Genomic DNA, 12,463 nt, shown 5'->3' on the forward strand with positions numbered 1-12,463 from the left:
ATCCTATGTAGGAACTCGCCAGTGTTTTTGTGGTGAGTCTTCTGTATTCTGTGTATTGCAAGGAACGGTTATACAACTACAATAATTTTCTCACAGTATAAAAATGAGTTCTAGAAACCTCAATATTTAAATAATGACAAGAATGTGTTTGGGATGGAAATATTGCATGTTTGCAAATTTTCAAGTGTATGATGGCATGGATATAAATGTGAAGGCTAATAAGATGCCTGTTATTTTGAATATTGACGTTGTTATCTAGATAAAAGGATGCTTATGAGTATAGTTTACATTAGCTCAGGGGCTTCTAGCCACTGGGACATGCCTGTAATTCCCTGGAAACTAGATTTAATAGACATAGGATCCTTTGGGAGGACACCATTGTGTGCCATTTCTACTCTTGGAGATTAGCTTAGGTTTTATGTGAGTATGTGTATGTATTTAGGTGTACACATGTAACTAATTTGTATTGTTATGAAACCATGATTCTCTGTCTGGCTCTGAAGTTATATTTATTAAAATATGTTATGTTAACACTTCTATGAAAGCATTCCATTACTTGTCATAATTTGGGAATTACACTTGAAATTGGAGTGTTGTTGTTTAAAGATTGACCTTTGAAATGTGCTACTAACTTTCAGAACTATTATGGCACCATCTGCTGACCAATACACAGACTGGCAATGTCAGTTTGCTTACCTGGCTACCTCCTTAAGAATAAGCTCCCAGTTTAGAGGAAGCTGAAGCAGAATCATGAGAAAGGGCAATTCTTTTATGGGCTTAGATTTGGGAAAAATTTTTACTAGGAGATATTATTACAAAGGCAAAAGTCTGAATCAATACAGATTTAGTTGTCTACTCAACCTGAATTATTGGTTAAGGTTTCTCCATGAACTGGGAAGCTTTAAAAGAAGGAATTCGGGGCTTTTTTTTGGCTATATGTAGCATAGGATTATTCTTGGTAGTCTGTTTTTCAATGCAATGAAGAGCCATGAAAGCATGAGATCTGTCCAGGCCCCAGCTCTGGTGGTCTTGTCACAGCCTGGGAAACCAATGGACTCTGAAAGGCTTATGCCCTGTGGCTACTGCAGAGACAAAAAAGCCGAGTCTGCAGTCTGTCTCTTCAGCCTCTGCAGTTAACCTTGATTTTTATGCACAGTGATCATCCGGGGAGGAGCGAACTGGAGCAGTCCTTGTCACGCTCAGTGTGTAAATACTTAGATTTGGGTTCAATTGGTAGATATCATCATTGATTAATCATTTAAAAATAGGTGATTGGATTTTGTATGTATAAAACATGTACCCATTTCCTCTTGTTTTTTCTGTTGTAACTTTTTTATCATACTCAGTAGTTTGCTAAACTTGATCTTTGACTTTTGTCTGATCTATTTTGTTTTAGGAATGTGCTTAAAAATGAATGTAATCCAAATTATTAGATTCAGCTTTCAAAGTATGTTTGTATGTATAAACACTTCTGTGTATTTATACATACAGAGGAGGATGCAAGTTCCTATGGGAGAACTGGGGCTTTTTTGTGTTGGTATTTGACTACAGAACAATATTTAATTGGGAGCTGTATGATGTAAATGTTGCGGATTGATCTTAGCCAACTTTAGAGATGTTTTTGCTTTCTTAAGGATCTCAAAATTGAAAACTTTATTCCGTGGTCTTCAGAGCACTCCATGTCTTTTCAGTTGTAGTAATCCATTTAAATAATGACTAAAAGGAGAAATTGATTCACTTTTTGCTTTGTCTGCTAATAGAATGTATGCAGGTTATATTGGCACCTTCAGCAAAACGATGCTACACAGCATCATGGTATACCATGAGTTTTCTTTTTTACATACCAATTATAAAATACAAGTTTTAAAATATGTCAGAAATCTGAAATAAGGTTCTTTAGTTACTACTTTAAGCCACATTTGAAATATAAATTATTGTACTCTTCAAAAAATAACTGATTTATGTTTTTGAAAAAATCTAGTTGTAGCACCAAGTTCCTCAGATATTACCTACTGTTTAAACCAGATTCTTTTACACTCTAAAATATGAATAACTGCTCCAGCTAGGATTTTACTTCTTTAGAGCTTTTATATCAACAAAAAAACATGTTGAAAGCAGCAAGCATGAATGATGTGTCCTAACCAACTGTGAAATGCAGATCAGGCTTCTTCTGAGCTTCAGATCAATAATATGACAAGAAATAAGCAACTTTATTTGGGAGCTTTTTTGCTTTGTTGTAGGCAGTTAAAATACACATGACCTTGTTTCAGGTTTTCATGTATATTTTTTCAGATGTTAGAAATTTTCTTTGATATCTTTTTGGATTTTTTATGTGTAGCCAATGTGAGATAAATATTTGGAATATTTATGAAGGTAGCAATTTTTAAAATAAATTATTAATACTTTGGTGAGCCAGAAAATTACATGACTTGCAGAGACACACATTGGCTTTTAGTGCACTGAGCTGTAATTTATTTTTGTAGAAGTAGGTTGATTTTTTCCCTTCTGCTTCTATGACGTGATGGTGTCTCTGCAAATCCCAGTAGACTGATGAAGATAAAACTATCAAAGAGACTTTTATTTCTTGAGTTTGCTATGAATGACAAACTGAAAAAAGAAGAAACAAATTTAGGACTGCCTTTTTCTACTTCTATATATTCAGAAAATAAGTAAAAATGAGATCCAGGAATGTATGGAAAAAGGATTTGGATTTGTTCCTCTGTGCTGATAAATAAGAAATACTGTAACAGAAGCAGTGAATTAAAACATGCATCACCATAGAAAACTTCATTTCACTGCAGTTGGTTTTAAAGTTGTCTGTGATCTTTGAGCTATACTTTTTTCTTTCCCTCTTTCTTTTTTCCTTTTTTTTAAAACTCCATGTTATACTTCATATGTCTTCTGTTTCTAGTTTATCTATGGTGGCAGGAATCCTCTTGGTCAGAAAGCTACATTTCAAGAATTTATGCTAGAAACTGGAAGAAAGGTATCAAACAAGCTGACCAATCTATACACTTGAGAGGAAAGAGTGCAAGGAAACAATGTGGCATCCTCTTCTGCTTTCAGCTGTGAACTCCGGCCAGCACTAAGTTTCTTCTCAGTGCAATAAAAAAGAGAGGGGAAGGGATGAATGGAAAGGAGTGAGAATATCTGTTGTCTTCAGTTGCTTCCTGGTCAGCACTCTTGCTTGGGGAAGTTGGTAGAGTTATAAATGGGGCAGATCATCTGCTTCCTGCAAAAGTGGGATCTGTTTTAACAAACTCACCTGCTCTTCAGAAACTGCAAAGTGTTTTACAGTACTTTTTGCAATCCCACCCCCACCTTGATCCTTGCAGTTTAGGTAGTCATTCAGTCTGCATGAGCCAAGTTTTCTGGAGGGTCACAAAAAATACAGCTGTTACCACTTGTCATTTAATGTGCATGGGTTTAATGTCAATTGTACAATTTACCAAGATTTTTCTTTTTTCTGTTCAGACATTGGTAATCCTTTATTTGAGCATCACCCTGAGGTTCCTTCTCTTTTGTCTACTCTTGCTGCAAGATTCTTATTCTCCTTTCTCAATTCAAAATGAAACACAGACTTAATGTTACCTTGCAATACAAAAAGGTGAGATAAGGAGACTCCTATCCTGCTGCAGTTGTTACAGAGCTTATGAAAGATTATAGGGTCAAAATTATGTAATGTGCTCATGCTATGTAGTAAGAATAAATGAGAGTTTACTTGGAGATAGGAAAGCAAGAAAACATACAGTTGAAGTTGAGAACTCTAAATTTGCCATCTGATTTGATTTATTTCTTCCCAATATCACTTTGGAGACAGATGCTTTCTGCTGCTTGTTTCCATTTGCTTACTGGCACACTGTTGGCTGTTAGGCCAGAGCTGTGTGAGATCATGTGAGGTCTTCCCTATCAGGGCAGGAGAGAATCAGGAAAAAGCCACTTCCAGAAAATCTGGTTTCTTGATTGCTTGGCTACAGTGGAGGTAACATCAGAGGCTTTACAAACTGCAAGAGTAGGCTGATGGCAGAACTCCAGTGTTCTGCCATAACTCCCTAATATAACTCCCTATCTCTGTTTTTTGTGTGAAATACAAAACTGGAGGATCTGACAGAGCACTCAAGGGAGTGTGAGACCCAATTTTGTGTTTCTCGAGGTATAGCTAATTCTTGTACCAATATGTAACTCTGGAAAAAAGAAATGTATCAAGCTAATGTGGTAGAGAAGGTAGGTATTTTGGGAAGACTATAACTTACACTCTTGGTCAGTGCTCTTGTTTAGTTAACTCATCCACCTCTTCACGGTTAGTTCAGAGACTACTGGGAGTGTAAAGAAATATACAGGCTCAGCAGAGAGGTGTGCTTCCTTTTGTAGGGTTCTCCTCTCTATTCCTCTTCTCTCCCTCTCTCCATCCCACCCTGAAAAGCTCTGAAGTTACAAGCTTATAGGAAATTGAGCTCGTGAAAGAAACTCCTCCTGCTGTGGGCATCAAATAAAGGTATTAAGTGAACATGGACAGACCTCTTCAGATGGGGGCTGTAACAAGTTTCCCTTGCTTCTGTGGTAAAAAGCCAAGTTCTCCTTCTAACTATAACTTTGATTATGAAAACCTGGACATGTGGAGGTGTAAATCCTTTCTTGTTTCGCATTGAGCGAGTTTGTACCACCCACTGCTATTCTGTCTAAATTTAATCAGTTAAGATGTGTGACTTGGTATCCTCAGTTTCTTTTATTGTTAGAACAATATCATAGAGATGTGTTTACAGGGTGATTTATTTTACTTAGTTCTAAGGAATTTTCTGGAGGTGTCTCCTTTTTGACTGTATAATCAAATAGTGATATTAATTTTGAGAGTAGCATATAATGATTTTTTATTAGTTTCTACATGTACTTCGTGCATTTCTGCATATTTTGAAAAATTAAAAAAAAAGTAGAGGAGGTATAGTGGCTTCCTTCTAACTTCTTTGAAGATTTGTATATCAAGTCTTACAAAATTGTTTTAGCTAGTTTCTGAGGAAAAAATTGGTTCTTCCTTAGATATGTATGAGAAAAAACATCACCACCATCTCAGTTAATTATGAAACCTCCCTTATGAATTTATTAAGCAGTGTGGATTGATACTCTCTGATCAGCAGAAGTTTTGATTTTTCTCAGGGAAAGTTGAGTTTGGTTTTCTAGATATTGTTCATTTCTCATTTTGATAATAAAGTTTTACATTATTATGTTAATAAGATACCTACCATTCAGAAAGAAGAGGAGCATGTATGTGTAAGATACAAAGGTGATAGCAAAATGGAATTTGATTAGTAGTAGCTTACTAAAACTAGCATACTAATATGTGGCTTTAAATAGCAAATTCTTTAATCTCAAGTCAAATGAAACCTGCCTTTCAGAGGCCTGTTACCTCTGAGATAAGTAGCACTTACATAATGTTTAATACTTTATCACAACAAGCTTTATTAGTAGTATTGAAACTTGATGGGTTTTGTAAAAAGTGCTATAAATGGCTATGTAACTGTAATATTTAAGTTTGAAATGTATTCAGAAGTCTCTAGTGTAGCAGTAAAGCTACTAACTTTTAATTTAATTCCCCATTGGGGAATGCTTTGGTTTTAGATTGTGAAATGTTAAGTGATGAACAAAAACCCCCACACACCATGTAGCTACTTTGGTCTCAAGATGCTTAATGTGAATTTGCCTGTAGGTAGTTCAAGGCTCCTATGTCTGGGGCTTCTTAGTAAGATAACTGTCAAGATGGTGTTTCCTTTGGCTCTGTATTGTTCATTTCTTTGGCCAGAATGGCTTCTACTGTATATTTAGGCCTCTGTTAGCTTCCATTTTTTTTTTTTTTTCATTATCCTAGGGAATGGCTTAGTTTAATTATTTCTGACTGCCTATGGATGTTCTTTGGAAATCTGGAGGCAAAGTCTTGCTGCTACCTTGTGATCTAAACTAGTTCTCAATTGGCTTCAAGTGCAGTTTGAAGTGCTATGCAAGTTAATTGCATCAACCTGAGCTAGATAACCTACTTGACTCTTTTTGGGCAGGGGTGGGGATGGGAGCTGTTGAGTTCAGCAAGAGTCCTGAACCTAAGAGCCTCCAGCCTCTAAAGGCATGCAGTGATGATAATCAATTATAATGGAGAGGGTTCTCATGTTATAAAGATAGAAATGTGATTGTCACTAACCTGCTAAACTTTAGGCCAGAAAAAACAGACCATCAATTTAAAAGAAATTGTTTTCAGAAGATTGTAAGCAAATACCAGTGATGAATAATGAAATCTAACCATTATAAACTTTTGTTGGACCCTTGTGTGCTTATTTTTGTTGGCTTACTTCAATAAATTGCAAAAAAGCAGTTATACTATACTTTTAAAGCAATGCAGCAAAATACAGTGCCACACAGATAACAACATTTGTTTATTCTAGTTAGTATTTCTTTCAATCAATACCAATAATGGTAAGATTAAAGGTTATTATTGCATATCCTGTTGTTACAGTATTACAATTTGTCTTTAATTTCACTGAAGGAAGGGTGAGCAGAAGTGATGAGAGTATAAGAGTATATCATTTTATGTTGATTGGTACGAACTTCTTATTAAGAACCTAATCTTACCTTAGTTAAAAATATATGTTCCCCAGCACTATTAGTGATTTAAAATTTCCAGATCTTTTATACTCAGTATCATGCTCACCATCCTTTTGTCCTATTCTTTGGTAATCTTGCTCTTTCACTTCCAATAGTTTAAGTTGGTGTCACCAAATACTAAGGGGGTTATACCTACCAGTTTTACTACAGAAGGCTCTTCTGAAAATTAATTTTTTGGGTCTACCAAGGAGCTCAGTAGAAAGAGAACTGAAGTTACTTCTGAAATAATCTTGGCCAATAACATTAGGAGTAGCTTATAATAAATGCCTTTCAGAGAGCACACTTAAAATTTTATCAAAGAGAAGGAAACTCTAGATCTTTTATCTGCAGAGCACTAAGTTTTAGCTCACTGGCCTTACCTGTCAACTGAAAATTTGAAAAGGAGTATTTCTTTAACCCTAATATGTTTAATAATCTACAAGAGTTTCTAAATTACTACAAATTACTGCAAATAATTAGTCAGTAAAAGTAGTAATGCTACATAACAAAACTATTTTTATTGTTGCTTCTTTTAGTGTCAGTTGTGATAATGACAACTGAAGTTGGTTCAGAGACTGAAGTAAAGAAAGATTCTGAGCAGCTGGGACCAGACGAAGCCAAGGACAAGCCTGAAGAAGCATCAGAGACTCCAGGAAATCAGAAGTCCAGGGAAACATCCTCTGGAGAAGCTCAAGATTCTTCTGTCCCAGCACCAACTAGCCAAAGTAGTCCAAGTAGACAGAAGAAGGAAAAATCTTCACCTGAAAGCAAGGGTATTTCTCGTTTCATTCCCCCTTGGCTTAAGAAACAAAAGTCATACACCTTGGCAGAGGCCAAAGATGAGCCCAAGAAAAGGGCCACAGGGGAACAGCAAGTAGTTGAAGAAAGTGAAAGCCAGACACCAGAGGGGGTGGCTCAGTCAAGAAAGAGCTTGGAAGGAGCAGCTGAAAACCGGGAGAATGCTAAAGCAGATGACAAGGAAAAACACTCTGTTAGTAGTGCTGAAATACAGGTACGTGTGGGAAGGCTCATAGTTACTTGGGAGTAATTTTAATGAAACCTCATTCATGAATTATGTAACTTACTAGGATTGTTTTAGGGAAAAAATGACAGCTATTCCAGTTGCTAGGCTCCAGTCCTGCTTTTTGTGAAGTTGCATGCCAGTTCTTAACATTCAAACTTCATATTCTAGGCTGGTGAAGGCACATAGAGAATGTTTTGTATGAGGAGGAGCTGAGACAGTTGGCACTGGTCGGCCTGGGGAAGAGAAAGAGGAAGGGGAATCTTATTGGTGTGTATTAATACCTGAATGGAGGGAATGCAAAGAAGCCAGACCCTTCTCAGTGGTATGCAGTTAGATGACAGAAGGCAACAGACCCAAATTAAACCCATGAAATTACATTTCTAATCACAAGAAAATCTTTTCTGCTCTGATGGTTATAGGACCTTTCCTTGGTAAGGGATGTAGCTAGGTGGTGGGGGTGCAGATGACAGGCCTCCTAGGGTAGTAAAGGAGTGAGCCAGACATTGAAACAGGTTGACCAGAGATATTATGGAGTCTTCCCCTATGAAGACATCCAAAACCCAAAAAGGATATGGTCCTGGGTAAACTGCCCTGTGTGGGCCTAGGGGCATTGGACTAGATCTCAAGAGATCCCTTCCAACTGCAAGCATTCTGTGATTCTGTATCACTGGGCTTTCATAAACACTGGGCTTTTGTTTAGTATAATTCCTGGAGCTTCTTAGTAAATTCATTTCTCTTAGGAAGAAAGGCAATAACACATATTAAAAAACACAAACCTCATTTCAAGGAAAGGGAAAAAAAGACACATTCTGTGGTCTGAGAGCAAGAATATCTGGTCCCTAAAAGAAGACCTTAATGCTTATGCTGGTTATTGTGCTTCCAGTATGTGCCGAACTTTAATGGAAGTTCAATGTCTTCTTTATTAGTAGCTTATAAAAGGAATGAACAAGTTAAAAATATCCTCCTTCCTGAGTTTAACTGTATTTTATATAGCCTCCCAAAGAAGATGGTAAAGAAACAGAAGTAGAGGAAGATGCAGAGAAAAAGGAAGAAAAACAAGAAGAAAAAGAAAAAAGGGAGACAAAAGAAGTGCAGACAGCTGAAATTAAAACAGATAACATTCCTCAGAAGTCTCCAAAGAAAATCAAAACTGTGCAGTGTAAGGTGATGCTTCTGGATGGCACAGAATACAGCTGTGACCTAGAGGTAAGGCATCAAGTCTTTATATAAAGAACCTTTTCTATAGGGAAAAGAAAACTTGCTTTCTATTGTACTGAGTGTTTAATGCTATCACTAGGAGTCAGTTAACATTTCAGTTTAAAATTCCATCTTTAAAACTATATCAGTTTATTCTTTAAAATACCCTCTAAGGTACACTAGCTGATTATTTGACAGCTCAAATTTAATTTTTTTTCTAAAACATGAAGGTTTTCCTGAAAGTAATGTGACATGTGCTGATAAAGTTTTCTTGAGTTCATTAATTTTTTCTAAAGTTATCTCAGCTGGAGATTAAAGCTGAAACTTTGTAAAGTTTAAAAGAAGTTTTCTTCAGAAAGAAAAATTCCATTACAGGTATAAAACACGTATTTATATTTAAAGTTATATTCTAGTTCCACATTTTCACATCTGTGTGGATTGCTTGTTTTCAGCTGTAAATTGTTGGGTTAGATATTGTGTGTAATTTGTCTGTTAAATCTGACTTAAGATCACTAACAGAAACAGGGATTTTGGGCTGAATAGAAAATATTTTTCTGGGTTTTATGGCTTTAATCTCCTTTGAATATGTATGTGTGTCCAAGTTCTAAGTCAAATAGTAATTTTTTAATATTTTACGTTTCTATCCTGTATTTTACATTAGACCATCTGTTTGAAATGGGGAGAAAACAGTTGTTCTGAACCCCACTCATGAACGTAGGTGTTGCATTTTGCATGATGTAACCAACTGATCTGCTGTGGTGCCCAGGCTGAATATCTGAGTTATGAAGAGCAGTTAAAAATCTTGTGCCTTTTCTAAAACTAGGCATCTAGATGTATCTTTCATATTGATCTAAGGACAAAACAGTGGCAATGTTATGGCATTTCCTAGATCCGCCTGATTGATGGAAAATATTTCCATTTTTGTCTAACTTACATTGTTCAATTTTTGATGTGGTACATATATTACAAGTCATGTGGTAATGCAAGCTTCTGCTTGAAGCCTTTTGTCTGCTCTTGTGCTGTTGAATTTTTCCAGTGTCCATCAGTCAGTCCCTACCCTATTTGACTGTGGATTTTGTTAGGCTTCTTGGTAATTTAGTTGCTTGTGTACAAGTCCTTTTGCATTCTGTGGTATAGCACTGGATGGATACTACTCACCTGTCGTTCCAGATCTTGCCTTTAGAGAAGGCTAAAAACAGATGCTCGTTTTTAAGATTTTCCAAAGTTTCATCACAAATCTTATTTCATGCATTAGTAGAGCTGGCTTTTCAAACCTATTCTGTAATAAAACTCCTCCTATCAGCTAAGAAGTTCTTATTTGTTGTTTATCAATATGAAATACTGCTTGGGAATGTTTTGCTGCGGTTTGATGGAAGTTTTAAAGTTTGTGTTTTGTAGTACTACAAGCTTTGTTAGTAGTACAAGCTTTCTAAGGCCTCCATTTAAAAATTTATATTCTCGGTGTTAAAACAAAGCAATTATAGTTTGTTTCTTAAAGTATGATATTTTAGTCCTACATGGATCATTCCCTGAGAATGTCAGATGTAGACCATTTCACCATAAATCAGTCTGACTGTAAAAAGCAATAGCAAAGCCTTCATTACTGTTAGTTAAGTCTGCTTTTTATTATGCTGTGTTTCCAGAAGAAAAAAATCTATTGACATAAGCAAAACAAGAGCATGAAAAATATACTACAGAATAATGGCTCTCCACAATGCACTGTATTGGGCTGTGCATACTTATGGTCTAAAGTTGCAGGAATTTTATCACCGGTACTTGGAAAGTATTTCTATTTATGTATTAGTATCAATATGTATAGAGAAAACAAAAATTGACTACAGGGTAGTAACCCTGGAGTAGCTGTTGGTTTGGGATTTTTTTTTCCCACGTAAATCAGAATGTTTGGATCTGAATGTTATCTCTGTTTTAATTAAAGGCTACATGAGTTTTATCTTCCTGGGCTTTTTCCCTGTCCTAAATGAGACTTAAATGATGTGGTGGCTTACCACAGATCTAAGACTATACCGTTTTGTATTTATAACTAAAAAATTCTATTCTGCAGTATTTTAAGTCTGTCATGATTCAGTTAAGTCATTTGGCGAGAAATAAGTTTTCGCATTATTTGCTGTAAGAACAATAGTAAAATTAATTTAAGAGGGGAAAAAAGTGATAAAGAAACAATTTGTTTTATATGTTCACCTGAATTACTTATAGGGCATGAGCAGTGCTGACTGCAATTTTATAGAAGAATTAATGTTCTTAAATACATGTAGAGTTTTTTATGCTCTACTACCATATCAAAATTCTTAAAGTGTCAGAAAGCTATATCAACTGAGAAGTGAAATTTCAGTTTGTGCTTTCTGCAAAGGATCCTAGCAGATTTCTGGTACTCTTTTTCAGTCTTCCTTCAGTGTTTAGTGTTTGGCTAAATGTTGGTTTATTTCTGCTTTTACAAAGTTACTGAAATGATTTGAGAATTAAAAGGCAAAGAAACAAAATTTCTGCAGTCAAAGCCCAGTTTACCCTGGTTGACTTTCTAGTAAATCAGGTTTTAGTTTAGGGCAATTGTCATGATTTTAACATTCCTGATGCCTCTTCCAGTTTACTATGGACTGTAGACCAACTTCTTTATATTTAAAAAATATATATACTTTCTAATGGCAAAATAAAACTGAAAAATACCTTGTTTTCATTACTGTTATTTGACATCTTTTGGTAGAATCATGTCTTTTTCTAACTGCCATTCCAAACCTTCATGATAAGCAGTAATAAAATCTGAGCTAATACACTGTTGGGGAATTTTCTATTTGAGTTGCAATTCTATTCCTTTTTTCTTGTAGGACTGCATCAATTTGTATTCCCAGAAATTAAAAGGACTGTGAAAGAAAACAAAATATAACCCATTAATTTAGTCTCTGTTAAATTTTGCTAATTGTTCATTCCTATTGTATGTGTCTTGATATAAGACAATAGCTGGGAACAAGCATAAAAGGAGAGAAAACCATGATGCAGTATCTTCAGCGTCCACACACAGATCAAGGCTGATCAGGATTCTTGGCAGTGACTAAATACTGAGATTTTTTGTGGCCAATTGGTAGATATAATATTATACAATTAGTAACAGTGGTGTAATCATAATATGAGGACTTAATACTTGAGTTCAGCTATTATATACCTTAGATTCACTAGAATCTAAATAGAAAATTGTGAATTAACAGTAATGCCTTGTTTCTGTAAAAAAAAAAAAATTGCTCTGTTATTCTTAGTCCATAAGCTGTTTCAGAAAGAAAAACTTGACTCTTCTGGCTTGAGTATGTTCTCATCAGTAAATGATTAATGGCAAAAGCTTGAAGACACAATTTGGAAACTAATGGAAAAAGGGATGGTTACAGTTACATTAGGGAACATTTGAGAGAGAGAGACCAGTCCCATGGGACCTTATAGAATACACCCACTAGTACTGAGGGAGCCTGGCTGGTGCGTTGCTTCAAGGCCAAACTTGACCATATTGGAAATGTCCCAGTAGTCAGGGGAACTTCCTGGGGTTTGCTGGGGGGAAAAAAAGCAAATGTCATTCCTATTTTCAAGAAACATTTTTTTAATGCCATCTTAGGTTCT

At 35.7% G+C, this 12,463-nt stretch overlaps 1 protein-coding gene across 12 annotated transcripts in view; it reads left to right on the plus strand.

Moving 5' to 3' along the window:
• Window positions 1–12,463, plus strand: part of EPB41L2 (erythrocyte membrane protein band 4.1 like 2) — a 107,849-nt gene that overhangs the window by 40,002 nt on the left and 55,384 nt on the right. For all 12 annotated transcript variants that reach the window (XM_069010765.1, XM_069010774.1, XM_069010771.1 and 9 more), the window contains 2 exons: window positions 7,161–7,636; window positions 8,642–8,854. In XM_069010765.1, coding sequence (XP_068866866.1) covers window positions 7,175–7,636; window positions 8,642–8,854 — 675 coding nt within the window. In that variant the 5' untranslated portion in view covers window positions 7,161–7,174. The remainder of the gene's footprint in view (window positions 1–7,160; window positions 7,637–8,641; window positions 8,855–12,463) is intronic.

The sequence above is a fragment of the Aphelocoma coerulescens genome, chromosome 3 (assembly GCF_041296385.1).
Source record: "Aphelocoma coerulescens isolate FSJ_1873_10779 chromosome 3, UR_Acoe_1.0, whole genome shotgun sequence".
Taxonomy (NCBI): Eukaryota; Metazoa; Chordata; class Aves; order Passeriformes; family Corvidae; genus Aphelocoma; species Aphelocoma coerulescens.